The sequence below is a fragment of the Tympanuchus pallidicinctus genome, unplaced genomic scaffold (assembly GCF_026119805.1).
Source record: "Tympanuchus pallidicinctus isolate F22 unplaced genomic scaffold, pur_lepc_1.0 scaffold23, whole genome shotgun sequence".
Taxonomy (NCBI): domain Eukaryota; kingdom Metazoa; phylum Chordata; class Aves; order Galliformes; family Phasianidae; genus Tympanuchus; species Tympanuchus pallidicinctus.
The window spans coordinates 7,363,199-7,385,373 of NW_026294740.1; the positions used below are offsets into that span (position 1 = coordinate 7,363,199).

A 22,175-nucleotide genomic window follows, 5' to 3' on the forward strand; every position below is an offset into this window, starting at 1 on the left:
CAAAAGGTACTTTGAGGACAACAGGCTAAACATTTCTGCAGGACTCCCATCACTCAGCTCATGTTCCCACAGTTCTGATATGCTTTTTCTTTTAACACCAAATATTATTTGTAATTACAAGTGGAATTTGCTAATAAACATGGCTGATATTAAAATATAACTAAAAGGAGTTTATTCACAACATTTTTAAAAACATCATTTCTCTCCTATACTGCATTTAGAGGGATTTGCAATCACCACCAGTATATTTTGACAACTACTTTTTGGAAACAAAGATATCAGGTGCCCTTGAAGAAATGTTCTGAATGCTTTAAACAACCCAAGGCTTAAAATTATTTGCTTTACTTTTAGCTGGAACCAAAGGCGAAAGGGAAGGGGGATTGCCAAGCGGGGTGCCTGATACAGGGGCAGTGACAGCAGAGTATTTCCTGATATTTGCACTCAGAAATGTCACCGTGTTGATAAAGCCTCAGCCAAGCATTTGCACAGAGGAAATTATTTTCTTGCTCCAAGATAGGGCAGCATCTAACACAGTAAAGTGATGCTGTTGAGAGTGCTCAGTGCCCACGTTAGTCTGGACAAGTTCAAACCAGAAGTTTTCTCCTTTGTGCTTCTATGGCTATAAGTCACACTTCTGATTTTTTTCCCTCGACATTTTAAAACACAACGAAGTAAAACAACTGTTTCAAACTTCTTCACATAAAGAAGAACATTATTGTATGACATTCTTTCCTAGAAATCTTTTAAGTTCTATTTATTAACAGAATTAATCTGATCGTGATTTGGCTGATACACAAAGTGTTGAAATACATCATCTTCAAAACATGTTTTGCTAATGAAATTTTGGTGTTAATTCAGGGGACATAACAGAATTCCAGAATCAGTAATAAGAGCCAAATAACAAATGTGGTTCTTTTGGCAAAAAAGCATCATTCTCTTCCCTTTCTGTTGTGGGTTTGTCGCTGCATGCTCTCCATCATCCATTTCTTTCCACAATCTGCTTTTTGATGTGGAGTCCACACTTGGCCATCTAATTCTGCATTAAAACATTCTGACTGTTTTGCAGCTCTGCAGCATTTTCAATCCCAGAATCCAAAAGAATTTCACAAAAAAAAAAAAAGAAAAAAAAAAGAGGGTAGGGTTTCACAAATCACCTCCAGGTATCTCTACAATGCAATCAGCTGCACGCTAGAGCTGAATCCAGGCAGTAACCACTGCTAACAGCACCAGAACAGTTAGGTTAACGTTCTGACCATTTGACAGTGCTGAGCTCTGGGTTGCTGTGGCTAGATTGCTATCAGAATGTAAGACAGCTAGTTTAAATTTAGCCTTAGTAAGTTTACACAGCACTTACATCACCAACAGAACTCCTGCATAGACATTCTCAAGAGCTGAGCATCAAATCCCTGCATAAAGCATCACAAACAGGTTAACAGACACTACAACTTATGAAGCTTTTCCAACCATCTGCAGGGCATTAATATAATTGTGCTCTCAACTAATCCTGCCATCTAAACCAGTGGTTCCTAATCTTTGAAGTGTAAGCACATGAGGGGAGCAGCATGGCACCGAGACCAGGTGAGCATTGCTGGCTTTGCCCCATGCCAGGCCCGCTGCAGAGTCGTGTGCTGTGCTCCAAGGAGTGCAAGCCCTGGAAAGTTCAAAGGCAAGAGATCTGCACAGCACGGAGCCGTGCTCCATCCCCTGTGCCAGCGCTGTCGTAACCCCTGCAGGCTCACATTCAGCAGCAGAAGGAGGCAGCAATAGCAGTCACCTCATAGCTCAGCGCTGTGTCAGATCACTGCCACTTGGATGCTTGCTGCTGGATGTTGCAATTTGGTGGTATCCGAAGTGGATACCTCCTGAGCCACAAGAAAGGAAGTTCACCAGCCAAGCTTTTACCCTGACTATATGACTCTGAGAGCACGAAGCTTGGCTTGCCCTAGGCCAGACAAATCACAGTGCAATACAGAATGCCAAGTACTTTAAGCATGTCTCAAACTGACCCAAATTGAGGCCATCTGAAGACTAAAAGTGTTGCTCAGATTGGGGTTTTAGGTTGTCAAAAGAAGCAAAATGTTTTTAAGTTTCTTTTATTCTTTTTTTGCTAATGCTTAAGATGCTATTAAGAAAAATCAAGACCGAGGAGATGGATAAAATCATGAAATAATAAGGACTTAGAAAACTAGAAAAGAGTCAGGAATTTGCATTAACATCAAAATCATGTACGATGGCATCCACATCTGGATATCACTTTACTGACTAAACGTGGAACTTCTCTGAGAGCCAGTTGGTTTCTGTAAAAATATATTTCTCCCTTTGAAAAGAATAATAAGTGGAAGGCCGTACAGGAAGTCACCCAATACCATATAAAGTACATCACAATCCATTCCTCAGTGCTGGCTTAAACCAATGTTATATTTAGCAATTGCCTGTTTTTCAGCGATAGCCTTTTCAATAGCTTGAATCAAGTCCTCTGTAAGGCTTATAACGTATTAAGAATTGCTTTGTCTTTAAAATGTTTCTTCAATCAACTCTCATGGTCTTCAGCTTACCCTGGGATAGATTCCTTTCCCTATCCCCAGTACATCTAGGATTCCACTTCACCAGGAACAGTTTTTTTGCCCCAGGCTAATATAAAGCAAAGTATTTCTGCATATGCTTGTCTAGAAAATATGTGTGGTTCTTAAAAATACAAAGTGATTGAATATTAAAAACATCTCTTTACTCTTGTACAAGTATATGCAGCAGTTCATCTTCCTAAGAATTTTCTGCTCAGATATCTGGCTTTCAGTTCATTTCTAATAAATCAGTGGTTTCAAAGGAAGATTTTTTTCAAGTACAACCTTAATGATACTGAACAAAAGTTCCAGATCTCCAAGTATAACATCTCCTGCAATTTCTTCCCCATGTTGACCAAATCTTAGAAAACACAGCACCAGGGCAAAAAATTCACCAGGACACTGCTCAGGAACACCGTGCACAATTCCCCTTTGGTTTGTATGTATTCCATTATATTCTGAGTCATGATGTCCAAATTAAGTCTGTAATGGCAGAAAACACATTTACATGGAGAAGGATTTCATAGAATCCATAACCATTAGTGTTCAAAAGCTGCTGTTACTAACAGCTGAATTGCTTCCAGTAAAAGTAACTCTCGTGAATCTGTAAATCCAATAGTAGCACATGCACCAGGTGAGAAGAAAAGAAGCTGCCAAGCAGTCTCAAACATGTTTTACAAAGCTATAACTTCTGGAGGTAGAATGCATGACAACTGGTGAATCTCAGTGTATTCCTGACTGGAATACAATGGAATACTGGAAGGATGCTCCACTGTCACAGTGCTTTTGGACACCCAGTTGGCCCCTGGAATGCTGGGGAACTAATAATGTATGTTCCTAAGTGGGATCATCCCAACTGTACTCCAAAATAATGGGACTTAATAGTATCCTATTTGCAGATCCCAAAGAAAATAAAACCGACCTCTGTTGATCCAACTTGGACAAAAAATTACAACCAACGTTTATATCTGTAAACTTTTGACAGAATAGACTAACGAATGATCAGAAAGAAAATTCTGCTCCTCGAGAAACACACACAAATGAAGAGAAAAACATCATTAAGTAGTTCATGGCAAAAGGAGAAAAAGCACTCTCCAAATAATGAAATAGTAATGTCAACCTAATTTCATCATGCAAACCACTCAAATTTAGAAGACAACATTAATTGTAGCCTACGTGAACACCAGACAGTTCCAACATGTAAAACTGCCACCATTTCTTTTCAGCACAACAAGTCAGAAAAACTATAGGAGATGGTTTTTCATGAGTTCCCAGATTTAACAGCATCATTCTTTGTTTGGCACTGGAAAATGCCCTTACTAAGAAAAAAAGCATTTTCTCCTTCTACACCATTTTTAATGAAGTGCTTTAGCTGTCAAGCCCAACACATTACAGCTGTTCAAAGAATCTTCCTTTGCTCTTTACTACTCTGAGAGGAAAGACATTTAAAAAGAGTCCTCTGCAGCTGATTGGAGGCAAGGTGTGTGAACAGCAAGGAACACAGTCCAGACACTCACACCAGCAGACTCTTAATGCTTCCTTAAAGAAGCTTACAATGGGCCAGAGAATGCAACTCTGATGCAAAACAAAATATGGAGAAATTCAAAGATAATAATAACAAACTTGATTCCCCTCATAGTACTAAAAACATGCTTTCCTTCACTGTGTCCTTAGTCACAAACGCCGCCATCTCCTTGTGAAAACCAAATGGAAGCTGCTGTGATGCACCATCTGAACGTGCTGAAACCTGTTACAGTACCTGAGTTAACATTAGGAGAAAAGGAGAGCTTCAAGCTTTTGACTGGATGGGTTAGACTTGCCAAACCCCAACTTCTGACCAAAGCCCAGTGAATGGAATTGGTGAGTGGCGTGTTAGCAGGAACGATTCCTGCGCTCATCTGCCCACTGCAGAACAGTGCGGTTAATTACACCAACCCAGCTAGTGGCATCAGTGACTAACATCCCAGATTACCTTGATTGCTCTGTTATTATCTGTAATCAGCTGCTGCTTCTTATCTTCAAACTGTTGTACAACTTCCTGGAGCCGCTGTTCTGCAGCGAGCTGCTGCTGGCTGTTCTCTTCTGTCAGAGAGGAAATGGTTGTCTTAAGTTCAGCTATGATCTAAAAAGAAAACAGCATGCTAAATCTCTCTTCAGTAACAGGCATGTACTTGGCATGTTTTTATGCTTGGTAAGAGCATGGCATTGGCATATTGCTGTGCAAACCAAATACTCTCAATTAACACATTGCACACTGGCAAGTAGGAAATGTCATACAAAGAAAAGGAAGATAGCGAGGCTACAAATAACAAAACCTGCTGAACACAAAGTATTTGGAAGAGTTTTCCACTATGACATTCTAAAATATTTACTCATGAGAACAAAGCACATCTGTGATCTTCAAAATATAGGAAGTTTGCAGGTTTCCACTGCCCTGAAATGAGTGTGGAAAATTTGCAGGAACTGTGTCCATTTCCTACAGTTACACCTTCCAGCTCCATGGAGCCCACGTTCACCTGTTGGGATGAAATGCTGAACTTCAGAGCAGCTGAAAGGAATGCACTCTGCTCGGCGGTGCAGCAGGACCTGATTGAACACCCAGGACCTTGCAGTACTCTGCTTATATGATTCACTCCCTATCTGTTGAAATGTAATTGTTGCACTATTTTCCTTTTTTAAATCACCGTGGAAAGTCATAACTACATCAGATCCTTCAGGCTTATTTACAGAATGTTATGCTGACAGGGAAGTCATCACTGTACATATCCAGACTCAAGGTTCAACTGCTGGAGATGAGAACAGCTCCAACACAGGCAGCCAGGGAGGGGATAGCGGGGCGCTCCGATGTGTTTGCAATGCTCCTCGTCATCACAGAGCACTGAACTACACTTGGGCCATCATTATTTTGGAAGAAAAAAGCTGCTGCAAAACAACTGCTAATGGGATGGAACTGATGTAAGAAGTAATATTCTACAAGTCATGGTTTTAGAACCACCAGGGAAAAGGAAAAGGACTTAAAAGTTCACTCTAATTTATTTCTCTATGTCTTACTGGTCCTGAAGATCCTACAGAGCAAAGCAGATCCTAAGTAAAACATACATGGATATTTCCTAGATTTGTGTATATTTTGTTTTGTCACTTAAAAAAAAAAAAAGATAAAATAACCCATTAATATAACAGAAGTGAAATTTAAAGTTTTTACTGGGCTGGCATAGGAATTCTAAAACACATGCTAGGGAATTTCAGCATGAATTGATGGAGAAAGATCTGCTTTATGCAGTACTTTTCAGAGAAAAAAATCTGTTTACTTTGCATAAACTTCAGAGGAAATTTCTTGAAATATCTCCTCTCTGTGGGTGTTAAAAGTGAATGCTCCAAGAGGCCACAGAGCATGAGATTAGACGGATGTTGTCAGCAACGTGACCACAAGAAAAGTTGCAGTTGACCCATTATTAATACTGAGCAAGAAAAAGACTATGCTCAAGAAACACAAGGGATTTGATTCAAACCCACAAAAGTAAAGAGATTCAGACATTAGGGTAAAACGTCTTCATTGTGCCAAATAGCCCTGACATATGATGTATGTGTTGTGTCTGCCCCAGAAAGCACAGAGGAATGCCAGGTCTGGTTGCTGGGTCCATCTCTCCCCAATAAAGAGAACAGTGTGTGTTAGCTACAGCAATGCCTACCTTAAAAAAAAACACATCTCCAAGTTTTTCCATTTTCAGACTATTCTACAGGCCAATAAATTTCAGTCTGACAAAATTTATTACGACATTTAGACTCGATATTTATGGCTTTGCACTGTGCTACATAGGTGTTCCCACTGTAACAATTAAAGCCATTTCTCTTGCCCCTTGTTTAAAAATTGGGAAATGCTGGGATTAGTCCATCTGTCTTTAACAAATGGATCAAGACCCATTTTTTTCAGACAGTTTTTGTTCAGACAGTTTGCCTGGCACAGAGAAGCTGACAACGGTATAAAAGTGACAAACAAAAGGTAAATTAGAATTAGCAATGAGAAGGATCTCTTCCTTAAGGTCTGACATGCATGACGTTACGTTTTGGGTTTCACAAATTTTCTGCTATTCAGACCCATAATTTCAAGTCTTATTCTTTCTAAAGCTTTACCAAAGGTAGCTGAAAAGTAGAAATAGAAAGCTTGACAAATTTTGAAGTGTTCTGCAAACTTTGGAGTTTGCAATTTCTTCTCATTGTGCCATTGATCTCCCCTCTTTAGTTTGGAGGGTTCTGAACTCTTCTTTGTCGTGCTTTTATTGATTTTAATAGAGGAGTAGACTATTATTGCCACTGCTGAAAACGCCTTTGAAAGTAACAGGAAGGCACTGTGCTGAGGTTGGGAGGAATGAGAAGAATGACACCTCCATGTAAATCCTCGTGGCAATTTTCTTATTATTAAAAGATTAACTTCTGGTTGCATCTCCATCATCTTTCACACTTCAGTACTACCTGTCAATCAAACTGAAAGCTGAAATATTTAGAAATCATCCTGTCTTAGCTTTTTAAAGCATGTATGCAAATTCAGCACACATTTTCACCTTTCATGTTCTAAAGACTACACTAAAGAATGAAAAAAGTCAAAGTAAAAACTGTTTGCTGTCAGGATACTGCATTCTTCCAAATGTTATTCTGGGCAAAATGCTGAATTAGATTCACTGAATCGTTTGAGTTGGAAAGCCATCTAGTCCAACTGCTCTGCCATGAACAGGGACACCCACAGCTCTATCAGGTGCTCAGAGCCCATCCAGCCCGACCTGAGTGTCTCCATGGATGGGCAACTCCTCTTTGGGCAGTTTGTGCCAGTGCCTCATCACCCTCAGAACAAAAATTGGGTAGCAGCAATACTAACCAGCAGAATGCCCGTCTGGAACTGCTGCCCTAACATGGACCTTGTGGACCTAACATGGAGCCAAACATGGATCTAGTGCACAGAGGGGAGGGGAATCAACTCTTTAAAAGGGTTGATAACTGCAGGACTAGGGGAAATGGTTTTAAGTTGAGGAGGGGAGATTTTGGTTGGATGTCAGGGGGAAATTCTTTACAGAGAGAGTGGTGAGGTGCTGGAACAGCTGCCCAGAGAGGCTGTGGATGCCCCGTCTCTGGAGGTGTTCAAGGCCAGGTTGGATGGGGCCCTGGGCAGCCTGGTCTCTTAAATGGGGAGGTTGGTGGCCCTGCATATGGCAGGGGGGTTGGAGATTCATGATCCTTGAGGTCCCTTCCAACCCTGGCCATTCTGTGATTCTGTGATTCTTGTGGGCAAAGCCCACCTGGTGACAGACACAGCTCTGGTATCTGCAGGGCTACCTGGTATCTGTGGGCTCCATGGGCTGTGCTGCTTCCAGGGGCTGCTGCTGGGGCTGCATTTCCCAGACAGAGGGCTCAATCCTCTGGGGGTTCTCAAAAGATGGCAAAGAAGAAAACTCCAAAAATAATAATAAAAAATCTTTTATAGTGAGTTGTATGTCTCCGTCTTTTTCCTGAGGTTAAAGTCTTAAGGATGACTCTGTATATTTGATTTGGGAAACGGTTACAGCTTCTCCTGATCATAAAGACCTACACTTAAGAGCAGAATTAATTACACTTTTCATCAGGTCTCCAAATCAAATGAGCTCATGGGAAGCTCCTGTCTTCTCGTCACCTACCTGCGAGGACTTGGCCAGCTTCTGGCTGCACTCTTTCTCCATCTGCTTCAGTCGGCCGTTGGCCTGAAACACACAGACAGAGGCACCCGATGAGCTGGGCTGAGCAGCGTGCTGCTGGCAGCCCCCCCGGGCACCGAGCCGCCGTGCCCATCACCGAGCCGGGACCCACGCCAGCCCCACGCCCTTCTGCGGCAGCCAGCAAACCGCGAGGGCTCGCCTTTGATCTGAGGCCAACTATTCATCGCTTGAAAGAGGGGAGAAATCGTACCTCTGCTGCCAATTATCAGAAAAACATAAAGAGTTCTGAGGATTAAAAAAAAAAAAAAAAAGAAAAGGGGGAGAGAGAGAAGAGAGCGCGTTCATGTGGCAAGGGGAGGAAGGAACACAGCCACTGGTTTATCGGGGTGATGCAACTGGAAAGGAAGGAGAAACGGAAGGAAAAAGCCCCAGCACAGGCTGTAGGGGGGTACAGCACCAACAGCAAGACCATGCGGGGATGTCATGGCTTCCTTTTGCCCAGTCCCACTCCCAGTCCCTGGCTTTGCTCCAGGCTGTGATCAAACTGCATGAGAGCCCAAGTGGGCTCTCTTTGGCCACAGCTCCTTCCTGCTCCTGGCTTTCTTTCCGTTGGATGGGGCCCTGGGCACCCTGGTCTAGTATAAATAGGGAGGTTGGTGGCCCTGCATGTGGCAGAGGGTTGGAGATTCGTGATCCTTGAGGTCCCTTCCAACCCGGCCATTCTGTGATTCTGTGACTCACAGCTCAATGATAAAGAACAAAGCCCACCGAAAACAAGGTACAGTGGTGTCCAGTGAGGATATGCCTCCTTACTTCTGGGGGAAAACAGCTTGTAAGAGTTTACCTCAAATACTTTATTTTCCATAATAATTAGATAACAATAATTAAAACATATTTAATTTAAATCTAATTTAAAATAAATCTAATTTTAATTTCAGGAGACAGCTCTGATTCCCATCTCTCTTCTAAGGTCCCACTGCATCACACTGACACCAGCATCACATCACTGCCCTCCCATGAGCTTCTCAGCACTCTCACGCTCTTGGCTCTACAATCTGAGGAGAGATGTCTAAGGAAAACATTTTCTTAGGGGATGGAACACTGCGATGCAGAGTTCTGAAGCAAATTTAAGCTGATTAAGTTTTCAAAAATCAACGTGACCTCATGCTCCAACCTTTGATCTGTCCCCTCCGTTTCGTGCGCCAGCCCCATGGGTTGGGGACCACAGCCACCAAAGGGCCTCAAAGCCTCTTGGTCCCACATGGGTCGGTCCAGCTGCAAGGCTAAACTTGGGTTCTGCAAGCATAAGGCCCTTTGGTCAAGCAAATGGTGATACTGATTTTAGTGGACTTTAAATGTAGAGGCTTAAAATTGCAGACTGTTTTCAAGGCACTACAGGAGAGCATGACAAGGCTCAGATCCTCTGCATCATGCAGCTCCGTGGTGCAGCTTAGTGTAAGTCTATTACAGCCAGTTAAACATAATCTGTGAGTTTACACAATGCTGCAATTTAAGGCCTTGAATCCCTTCAAATTCTGAGATTATGAAATCTCCGTATTTCATGCATTAGTCAGTATTAATAAACAGTTAATCAAAATCAATTATTAAGTATTTCAAGAACACTTTTTTGTTGCTGTAAATAGAGATAGTGGCACCACACATTGGTTTAAAACAACATACATAAGAAGTTTGGAGCATCAGATAAAGTGAGTTCCACCTTTTTTAGACCTGCTATGGAAAGCACTGCCTGGGCACGCTGAGGGCTGCATGATAAAGAGAGCAATAACACAGGAGGAGCTGTGTCAGCTCTGTGCTACACTTCTCCTTGTGCTCAGGCTCACATTAACTCCTTCCACTGCACTCTTGTCCAGGTTATGATGTGCAGTGTTGGTAAAGCATAAAGTGACCGAAAGTGTCAGTTTAGGAAAAGAAGTAAAAAAATAAATGTCTGCAATAGATTAAATTTCTGCTACTCCCAGCAAGGCAGAGCTACCAGCCAGCAAAGCACTGCACAGATCACATTGCAGCTGCTCTCTCTCAGCATGCCTGGGGTAAAAGGCTCCATCTCCCACAGAAGCAGCTTGAAAACCTCCTGAAGAAATCTCAACAAAGAACTAAAACAAACCTACAGCTTTCAGAAACAAAGCAGAGCTCCTTTGTTCATACTGCACAGACCCAGGACAACCTGAGACAGACACGACAGAGGGGATACAAAAGAGATGCTGAATTTCAGTGTTTTCTTCCTCTCTAAAGACAAAGTACATCTGACAAGTTCATCTAAACACAGCTACATTTTATTTTGCAATGGCTTCAACAAATTCCAACCTGCAAAATACCAGTAAGTTGTCTCCAAGTCAACAACAAACACTTGCATTTAATGCATCCTTATTTGAGGGGTTTGATTTCCAGAGGTACCAAAACTCCCCTGGAGATGGCAAACATGCCTTTAGACCAGCCCTAGCTGTCTAAAACTGCCCACCCAGCCCCTATGGCCACAGCTGACTGCAGCTTTTCTCCCCAAATCCATAACACCTCACAGCTCCTGCACCATCACAAACTGCACAGATGGCCCTGCGATGCTCAGCAGAAGGCAGTTTCTCCTTCTTGTATCCAATGGTCAGCTGAAAAGATCTAATTCATGGCCATGCTCACAAACACTCTTTTCCATTGTGTTCTCTTACATTTCCCTTTTCCAAACCTGCAGCTCAACCACATTTAACACACTTGCAGACCATCAGCTGTTGCTTTGCAGCCTGGGGAAGAGTAAACCTACACCCCTGGGCACATGAAGCACTGCCACACAAAAAAAGTGAAGGCCTTTTTACTTACTTTCTCTGTCAGAAAAGACTTACAGCAAAGTAAATACACATAGCTGTGGATTTATATGACAAACGAGAAGGTTAAAACTGGCACAATGTACACAAGCAGCAGTTTCCTGGGCTTCTTTTCTCCCAGGCTGCTCATCTTGTGCACTGCACAAAGCACACCCTGCCTACTTGAAGGGCATTCCCTCACTTTCAGGTTACATGCTATTTCAGAAACATAATGAATAAGAATCCAACTGGAAGGTGAACACTTGGAGGGTCAGCCAGTATTCATTAAAGTCTAACTCTTTTTATAGCAATGGGCAGCACTGCAAATATAGTTAATGGCCTTAAACTAGTTTTCCGTGTGTGAGAGGTAGCAGTTGAAATTCATGCTTGGCAAAAACTTGTCAGAAATATCAATTGTAATATCCATTTCTGTAATAAAAGGCTTTAAATTGGATAAGCCATAGAGGAATCCCACTGATTCAGAAAATTAACTTGTTTAGTTTCACACAGTTAATACACGTTTTAGCTAAAATTATCTGATTATGACAATTTAACATGCAGTTACTTTATATTACAGAGTGAGGACTTCTGCATTAAAAAGATTATGTCCTGGTTACAGTTAATTGGTTTTAAAAACCAACCATAATTCTACAAGAAGCCTTAAAGCATCCTATTGTGATTGCTGAGCAGAACTGCACCGACTTCAACCAAACATTTCACACAAGCGTTAAAAACAGCATTAGAAATACAGATGTGACATCTGAACTAATGGGTGCCATTCTGACACCATCTGATTTTCATTTCTGCCTTTCATGAAACAGAGCCACATTACTAAGAGTAAAGTAGCAAAGTTTCTACCATGATACGACCGTACTCCAAACACAGACTGCAGCATGGCTTGCACACAGACTTTCACGTGCAGTTTTTAGGGTGTAAGATGTATAGGAAGCTTTTGGATGCAGTTCCATTCAATAGAACCAGACCTTTATCTGAACACACTGCAGCCAAGCACCTGCTGAAGGCTGATGGGGAGGTGCAGGGATGCTGCTCCCATGGCACTGCAGGGTGTGCACACATGAGGACAGTGCATTCTGCTGACAGCTAGGCTGTCTGCAGTGGTTATCAACACCGTAGCTGCTCATATTTGATTATTAATTTTAGAGTGGTACAAATCTGTGCAAATCTTTCAGCTCCCAAATGGCGATTTTTGGATGGAAAGTTAACAGTAGGATTTCTATCATGCTACAGAAAGGATACAAACCCTCCCTGCTGCAACCCAAACACAGGCAGGTCTGGCACAGCGCCATCCTATTCATCTGTATGTGAATCCATCACAGTCTTGCAATGGATTCTGTAGCGTTTCAATGTGATTTCAATTTCAGCAATACAAAACAACAATCTCACAAAGCCAGCTCTTGCTAGGTACAGCCATACTCACTACCAGAGAAGCAGAGTTAAGGAATCTGGTTAGGGAACCAGCTATGGAATAAGCACTTCTCAAAATGCCTGCAACTAGCTAAATGATGGCCATACATAACCTGATCCTCCATAATTAGTGAGATAAAACTGTAAGGAAACTGGAGGAAAAAAAGAAAAATCAAAGAGTGGGGGAAAAAGAAGAAAGAAAATTTGCTCCAGGGAAGAAGCAACTGTTCTCTGATGTGCAGCAAAGAATTTAACATCAAAGAACAAATGTAAATGGGGCCCATTTACCTTAAAAAAACACACACAAAAAAAAAGCCCAACCAGCAACACACCATTCCAGATTCTGGAATATTTCTCTTTCAGTTTGACAGCATTATGCTAAAGCATCAAAAATCAAGATCGTGCAATTTGACAGATGTCGAAAGAAAATGATCTGAATAATGACAAAATGTAGCAAATGATGTGAAAACAGCATACAGTGTCTGCTTCAGCTTCAGAGATCAGCCGATCACCTTTAAAATTCATCTGACTGTACATGAAGATTTCAAAGTCTGAAACTTGTATTTTCTTTATGTGCCTCCAGTAATGACAGTGGATGGCCTCCTTTGTCCAAATCCTTTCTGTTTCTACCACTCTCTCCACCAGTCAGATAACAAATGGAAAGCTGAATCTCTGTGTAACAGAATACCAGTTGAAATACGTAATTTGAGTCCCCAAAAAGACTATTAAAAGTAGTTCAATATTCAAAATGATGTTAACAGAATTAGTCAAGTACCAAATGACTTCAAGGGTTTTCAAAATGAATGATAGAAATCCCAATCTGTCCCACAAATCCTATTAATTTTCTATTTTACGTTCCACTTTTGTAGGTCTATAAATCTTTCTCTTCTTCTTCTTCTTCTTTTTTTTTAAACATGCATCTTAAGGGAAAAAACCAACTGCGCTCTCATTCATGTGCTAAGAACTTTTCATTCCAAAAAATGAAAACGAATGAATAGAAACGGATGTGACCCTTCACAGGACTGAGAATTGCAATTCTGTGCTTAATGGGGCCCTGCTAAAAAACTGCTTGGGCACTTTGTGCCTTGGGAAAACTCTTTTTTCCAGTCCTTTCATTTGAACCACTGGTGTACTTCTAATCATTCTGAAATTAAGTAATGAAATTAAATACATCCATTTAACTCTTCCAATAATTCTTCTATGAGACTCCCACTGCTGAACTTACCTAGTCCTTATACTAGAATATAACTACTGCCTTCTCCTTATACTATACTGTACTATTCACCTAAGTGAATAGCTATTTGGATTTACTATCTAAATATCTCCCAGATCCACTAACACCAACTTGTATTCAATGCTGCAGTGAGCCTGGACCTTACCTGAAGGCTGCTCCATGATTTGGCCCAAGATACAAGCCTTGTACACAACACAAGGTTTTACAACCAGGTTAATACTTCAGTCTTGCTGTATGAAACCATCCCATACCTTAAACACACTTTATAAGAAGACAGCACTGACGCACGTGTCAGGCATTTGCAGGACAGATGGCAAATGCTATCTTAATCTGAAGAGGTACTGTGACATTTTGCCAGAGGAGCCTGGAGGCAGATGGCTGCTGTGTTACAGCATTCAAATCAGATGAACCGAGCAAACCTCGTGAAGATGTTGAGAATGAAAAACTCCCTACCCAGTGCTACGTGAGGAAGTTTTCCCTCAGCTCTGAACTTCCATACATTCCTGATCTGTTGTTTTAAAATATTTTGTGTTTTCCTCCTTGTCTAAGTAAATTTAAATGATTATTTAAGTTATATCCAGAGCACTGGTCACTTAGTACGTTACCCACTCAGGCCCAGATGGTTTTTGTACACAAACTGCTAACACCCAGTAAAATCATGATGGGATAGGCTGCTAAATGTCCTTTGATGGTTCAACTCAAAGCTAATGCTTCCTCCACAACTCATTGGGCAACAGCACCAAGATGATCCAGGAGTCGTCTTGGTTTCAAGCTTTATAGCACAAAATTTCACCAGATTTCAGAGATTTCTGAGGCTCGTGCACTTTATTGCTTGGTATCGGCCTGTGTTCCTTACCTTTTACCAGGGTGAGACTGGAAAGCTCCTGAAAGGACCACATAGAGAAAGAATGTGCCTTTTATTTTTCAGATTTGCCTTTGCTGTTCTAAATTGAAATTTGTAGCAATAACAAGCAATTTATAAAAAGATTAGGGCTACAAAAGAAGATCCCAAGTATCACTCTGGGAGAAAATCTGGTTAAATAAACAGAAGGAAAACTGGCAACAGAAGGACAGACTTGGCATTACCAAGTTACGTCATCAGATGACAGCCCAAGAGAAGTCAAGCTTCTACTGCTGGAAAGACAAACATTCAAAGTAAGGCAAAATCCTCTAACAAATCTATGATGTGGAGGAATCAGTGTTCCTTAGCAAGATTATGTGGGGTTATTTTTCGTAGTTTTAAATACAACAAAGCTTCCCAAGAAAAGCACTACAACTTCACGGAGCCAGAAAGCATTTCTGTAGCAATGACTAAGTGTACCCGAGCCCAGAAAAGTCCCAATTAAAAAGAGGATTGCTCAATCATAAGGGCAATTAAAAGCATAAATAAGACACTGTGAGGCACTTAACATGCCCAATGTTTAATTATTTATCTGTTCTTCGTCCTGCAGCTGCAGGTCAGAATTCACTCTTGTGAACTCAATACAGGAGAACTCCTGGGGATTTGTACCTTATTCATTTTCAACCAGACACCCAAATTCATTTCAAATTCACACAAGAACTGCAACAGTTTCACCTAAATCAGATTTTCTACAAGTTAAACACCCCTCCTACACTCAGATGTGATTGTGAAACTACTTTGATCTCTGTTCCCAAATTTATTGCTCTGTGTAATCCATGACAAAATATAATGTGATTTACTGTATCTCTATATGACAGCCCAGCAGCTGACAGAACTTAATAATTTAGCATAAGAAAAAAACCTTCTGGCACCAAAATATACAAATCATAATTGAGGCACTTTGGTATCGTGTTACAATGAAGCATATGCAGGCTGATCACAAGAAGTTCAAAACAATTAGAATTCTTTCTCACCCATTTAATGAAGGTGGGTGTTACTCTGTGACATGTTGTACAGCTGTAAGCAAGTCCTCCTGGAACACTTTTGTTTCTTTACAGACTCTGAAGGACTCGTAGCAGTGTTTTGATCCCTTCCCTAATTTCTAAATACTTCTTTCTCTACAAAAAGGAAAAACAAGCAAAAAGGCCACTTGTAGTTTTGCTCTACTGGAGACAGATGAAGAAAGAGCAAATAAACATCAACAATCTCTTCAAATTGTACCAAAATTTCAATACGCAACAGAAATATTTTCTGTTATTTTAGTCCTTATAGTGGAACCCTTCTTCCAAATAAAGCTATAACGAGTAAGTTTGATGTAGATGCTGACCTCAGCAGATACATTTCATGGGGTAACATTTGCTTTGGCTTGCATTGACTGCCATGTCTGGGCACCCAGACCAGATGGCATTCATTCAACAAATCTAAATAAGAGTGAATTGGCAAAGCTATTTAAAAAGGAAAAAAAAAAAAAGGCAACAAAACAATGTCTTACATTTCAATCAGCTCCTATACTAGAGAGCAGGCAACTGTAAGTTAAACTGATAAATCTGAGGAATAACAGTTAAGGCACACAAAAAAGTGTAAGCAGGAACCTACAGAACTGCTGCAGAGATGTCCAGCTCCCATAAGGTCACAGATACAAAGGGAACCATTTTGGGTAGTTAATGAAATGTATAGTTGGCAAAGAACAGCATCTACAGAGCTTGTATTAAACAATGTAAGCTAATGGAAAGCATGCAATGCTTATTCTTTATGAGCAGAAATTGCCACTTAGGGGAAACTCAATACTTCTAATGGGACATCTCTTAGAGGATCTCTGTAACTTCTTTGAAGATGTTGTAGATGTCATATTATGTTGTATATTTATGCATATTCTTTTATATATGCATATTCTTTTATATAAGAATTTTATATTCTTTTGTATATGTAACCTTCCAAAGTTTCACCTTCAAATCTCCCAGGCATTTTAGCTTCACCCAGACTCAGCAGCAGATGTAGGTGAATTATAACAGGTATAGACCAAAACACATTATAACTGTCAGGTTTTATTTAAAGTAACAGACATCTCAGAGCACAGGTAACTGCTACACCATTAAAACCTACCAGAGTGGTCTGCACAGCCCTGGCCAGGCTGCACACATTCTTGGGGTCCTATCTGTGAAATTCACAAAAGTATCCTAACAGAAGAATTGCAGCCAAGTAACTCAAGTGCTGGACTTTCCTTTTTTTTTTTAGTCAATGCACAAAAATGTAAATTACTTCTCCACAGAAAAGCAGCACTGAAAAAGAATTAGATGTTCCTGGAACCCGCATAAAGGTTTAACAGGATGAGTCAAAAAAGTCTCTATTTAACTATAGAAAAAAAGTCAGTAAAAAGCTAAATGTTGAAAATTATGTAGAGAAAAAAAAAAGTCTTTTCTCCCGCTCCAGTTTAGTCATGTACACTGCTCAGAGAGCTTTTTTATGAGATACTTGCAGCGTTCCAAGGTTGCTTCCTTTGAGCATTGTTAGCATGTCTACTGATCTGCTAGGGTCATGCTTTCTGAATGCTCACTTGCTTTGCCAAGAAAATACCACAGACGAATGTTACAAACAGTTGTGTTAGCCAAGCTTCACATCTGCACACACTTAGCAATGCAGTTTGTCTCTTTCTTTCAGTAATTTCTGGCAAACCTGACAATGTTCATAGGCTTTGTAGGGTCTGTTCCACCTGGCTGATCAGTGCTGGTGCTGCAAGTGCTGCTGATGCAACCTCTAGCACACCTGACTCCCTGCTGCTGAAATGAGTCATTACTGGAGCCTCAGTGCAGTGGTTTGTCTGTTTAATACATTTATTGAATAATTTGTTTCATTTCATCGTAATGAGGTATGACTTCAAATAGAAAAAAAATCACCACCGTATCTGAAAACGCTATAATCAACTTGATATAATGAAATTCAAGCAAATTAAATCTATAGTTAACAGCTTTAAAAGCAAATCAAAATCACTATGATTGAATGCAAGTGTTCCTCTGAAGCGGTATTTAAGATTCCTTAGCTAATATACAAGAAATAATTTGGAGAAACTGTCAAGTAATTTTTATGTTAGAGACAGATAACAGATATTATGAAAGCGCAGAAGTCCTAAGAACATGACAAGTAGCTGCAGATTCTCCAAGCTACCATCTTCAATTTGTCTGACTTTCGTCCAGCGCAGCTTACCAGACCTTAAGGACGTTACTGCTGATCATCCACATCTGATAAAGAGGTCCTGTGTGCTAACACAACAGACCTGTTACATCTTACAGGTGAGCAATACGAGGACTACCATTGGCTGTGGCACCCAACCTAGCCAGGCTGAAAGCAAAGTGCCATGCTGCCCTACAGCAGCACAGCCCTATTGCCATATCACACACACAGGCTGGTGGCAACAGCCCTGCTTACAAAATGAGGACAGATCAATGAAAGGAGTTCCTGCCTTGTTCTCTCCTTCTGGAGGAAACAACACCACAGCCCTTTGAGGGAAGGAGACATAGGAAAGACGAAAAAAGCCCATTAGACCTGTGAATATCCATATCCTCAGCTGCACTGCTTACACCACCAGGAAGGATGCAGATACAAAATGAACATGGGAGACTTCACGTGGTCAGACCCAATCGAGGAAAAGCACGAACACATCCAGTTTGATAGAACAGCATGAAACTGTGCACGTGGAAGCATTCCATACTACATTCAACCAACAACAAATAACGTAAGGGCTTCTCCAACACTTGAGTTTTGGGCAGATGCTCCCCAGGAACGTAAGTGCTGGGGTGGGAGTGTCTGTGTCCCTTCCCCAGAGGCTGGACATGAGCCCTTTCAACTTGTGAGCAAGGGCACATGCAGACCAGGGGCACAGCTTCCATGCTGATTCCCACTGAGGCAGAGCCCTCACCACCTTCTCCAGAGGTCAAAGAGCTCATGGGATGGTGATCAGCATGGAGAAACTTCAGAAGTGCCACAATTTGTCCAAACCAGGTTCAACACCATTTATAATGTCCATTTTTTTTGGTCACCTGTGGTTCACTTTTGTGCAAGGAGGTGTTTAAGTGAAAATGCTGCCTCCCACAGAGGGGGTCCCTGGAAAGTTACGGCCTGTTCCCTTTATAATTGCTTCCACAACAATGGATACATTTATTTTTCCTATAGCATGGGTTACACAGCGTCATTTGGAAAGTTGTTAAGTATTTTTTCCCACTCATCGTTCCCTACTGATGCAGAGATAGAATAACTGTCAAAGGATACTTGGTTTTGGAATCACAGGTTCAATACTACTTTTATTGGGTAAATTTCCAGCATCATATGCCATAATCACCAAAATTCTACAGTAAGCAATATCTCATCTCATCTGCTGCTTAAAATCTCAACTTCAAAGGTCCCAGCAAAGAACACTGCTTACATAAATATGGAAGAGTTGTCTACAATACCAACAGATATTTAAATGCCCAGTGTGCTTGCAACAGAAATTGGTTCTTCAAACTCTTCTCCCCACTCCCCTCCCTCCATCCCCACTGCAGCAGGGCTATGGGGAGGGCAATACCATAGGATTCCTGTGTCTCCTTGTACTCCTTTTTTCCACTCAAGTTTTAGCCAGTTCTTAACAATTTCATGAAGCAATACACACAAGAATCAGTATTACTCACAGAACAGTTCCAGAAGGAACGAACTCTTTCACATGGGAATGAACTGACCTTCAGAAATCTGGACATCCATATGACTATTTCAAAGCCTAAACAGTGAAATCCAGCTTCCTCCTGGATTTTTAAACACTCTTTAAAGACTTGGCAAAAAGAATTACATTTGGAGGACGAAACTTTCTCCCATGTTGTCCTACACTTCAGGGGAATGAGACTTGCTTGTTTTAAAAACGAGTTTCAAGATTCACACTGCAATTAAGGTGTTTTCTTTCCCTCAGATAAAATCCCTACCTAAAATTCTAAGGGTTTTAATAGGCTCAAGATTTGAAAATAAGTCAGCTGAAATTGTTACTGTTGACCTTTAAATGCTATTCTGACTTTTGGACTTTGTGGTCAATTTCTACAGCTCTGCATTTGGAAGAAGTGAAGAACATCAGAGGGAGGTACGAAGGCAATGCAAGGTATTTCTTCATGTCTATGAAAGACTTTCTGACAGACTTTTTCGCCCCTTATTCTTACTCAATGTGTTCTCTTCTGATTAGACATTAAAAAAAAAAAAAAAAAAGTGGGTTAAATTAATAGCAGTTAATAAAGCTTAAAATTAGCAATTTTATTTGGAAAAATGGGAAAAAAATCCAACAAATTCAAAAAATATATATTTCTGACAGAAATGACAATTCAAGACTATTAAAGATATTTCCCTATGAAGGATTATTTGTAACTTTAATTTGAGGATGTAAAGAAGTTAACTTTTCTTTTGCTATACTACACATGTAAAAAAAAGATCAAAGAAAGAAAAGAATTGAGATTCAAATTCCATTTTTAAGCAAAAATGACAATGTCTTCCTGAGTTAAAATTAATCCTTTAATGATGAATTTCAAAGGTTTAAATACTTTGTGTGACCTTGGCTTTAAATAATTATGCCAAGCGGAGCTTTCCTTACGTTCAGAAAAGATTCTGAATTGTTGATCACAGCCATTTTAATGGCTTCAGGCTGGCTGATTTCCAACATAATCCTCCCAATGCTGTTTAAAATTACAGACCAAGAACCTGACGCAGGTAAATGAAATGTCACTTTCACAAAGGCCATTCAGACAGTATATGCAGACTGTTAATTTGTGCCGCTGTACATCAGTGGGCCATAAAATGTATCACTCATAACATTAACGAATATAAAAGACACTTCAACAATTATCTGCTTACACATAGCCCTTAGTCTACCACCAATATTAGGTAGGCTTTTTTAGTTCAGCCTTTGAAATAAAACTAACGTGTTTCAGTTCATATCATCCCTCCTATAGTAAAACACTTCAGTTCAGAAGCTGGTAAAGTAGGGTTTGCCAGGAAGCCATCAGTGCACTGATGTGCAGTGACCCCTCTGAACAGAACAAGGATTGATGAAGCTGAAACATTAATTTCTGTTTTCAAACCTTTCACACAGCACTTGCTCATCTGATGCACACAGACAAAAGTAGTCCAGACACTGTTAGCAACTAAACCTTATTTCCTTGCAATTTTAGCTTGAACTTCCCTTATTTTCATAAAATGGCTCAAGTTGGAAGGGACCTTAAGGCCCACCCAGTCCCCTGGCATGGGCTGGTTGCCACCCACTCAGTGATGCTGGCCAGAGCCCCATCCATCCTAGCCTTGAGCACCTTCAGGGATGGAGCATTTGGAGGGAGAAAAAATGTGGTTAGACAGAGCTGCCCTTTCTGTTCTCTCTAATCCAATAAAGTTAAAGCAGCCAGCCTAGTCCTCAGCTAGGTTTCACTTTGCAATCATCTGGACTTTAAAGGTCATGGTCATCCTGCTCACAGAGCAGCCAGAAGGTGAATAACAGCCACAGTATGACTGCTGCCATTGTATCTTCAGACAGAATGCTTTCACCACAGAATCACAAAACTTCCCTTACTCGCACAGTGATTGTGGCATCCGAAGCAGCTGTACAGCACACTGCCTTGTTACCTCTCAACTCAAAACGACCCCTATATGTTTTTACACTGGTACACCTGTGGTTGTCTGACTTCTGAGGCAATCACTCCCCACTTGCTGTGCCACAAGAAGCAGCCCTAGGTGATTTCCTTACCTTGTCCAAGGCCTTCTCTGTCTCTGCAGCATGCACCTTTTTCAGGTCCTGCACCATCCTTTCAGTCTCTGCTTTCAGCTGACTGATCGCTGCCCTGTGATCTCGCGCTGCCCTCTGCCTCTCTTGCTCCCTCTGAAGGCTCAGCTCCATCAGCTGCTGCTTCTGCTGAGCTTTCACCTGAACGAGCTCTTCCGTCAGCTTGTGGATTTGGTTTTCCAGATCACAGATAACCTGAAATAGAGAACAGTTCTTTCAGAGAAGCGTTATACCCCAAGATCATAACAAAATGTTGGAGTGAGTGCCTTTTACTTAAGGGGAGAAGAGCTACACTGATGAAGACAGCAGCTACAATTTCTATAGGATGCTATGCTCTAAAGTGACGGAATGTAGCATTCAGTTTTTTAATAGCCATTCCCCTAGAACAGTAACAATAATTCTTCTTGAGAGATTATTCCCCATCCTCACTTTGTTTTAAAAAGTCTTCTTCAAACTTGCATCTCTGTAAGAGAAACTTTGTGATATTACATCACTCAGAAGATTCCTAAGAAATTTGCTTAAATATTTAGGATAACACGCTAAAGCTCACTCAGAATACAAGGAAAAATCATTCATAAATCACATGATAAACCAGGATGAATGAGTGAACTCCTGAGTTATTTACTCCATTCCATACTCAATAATTCCTGTATAAAGACACAGGAAAATTAAATAGCACAATGCAGCATTTTCTACTGCCACATGGAAAAAGCAATGGCACCGAGCTTCCAGATTTAAAAATGGGGAGCCACAAGAGTGAGCTGAATGTTATAGGTAAAGTA

At 40.8% G+C, this 22,175-nt stretch overlaps 1 protein-coding gene across 5 annotated transcripts in view; it reads right to left on the reverse strand.

Moving 5' to 3' along the window:
- The window catches only part of CEP112 (centrosomal protein 112), a 139,025-nt gene that overhangs the window by 31,673 nt on the left and 85,177 nt on the right, over window positions 1-22,175 (reverse strand). For 3 of the 5 annotated variants that reach the window (XM_052688023.1, XM_052688024.1, XM_052688025.1), the window contains 3 exons: window positions 21,358-21,588; window positions 8,225-8,287; window positions 4,534-4,683 (listed from right to left, as the gene is read on the reverse strand). In XM_052688023.1, the coding sequence (XP_052543983.1) occupies window positions 4,534-4,683; window positions 8,225-8,287; window positions 21,358-21,588 (444 nt within the window). The remainder of the gene's footprint in view (window positions 1-4,533; window positions 4,684-8,224; window positions 8,288-21,357; window positions 21,589-22,175) is intronic. The other 2 variants (XM_052688027.1, XM_052688026.1) reach the window with 2 other exon arrangements.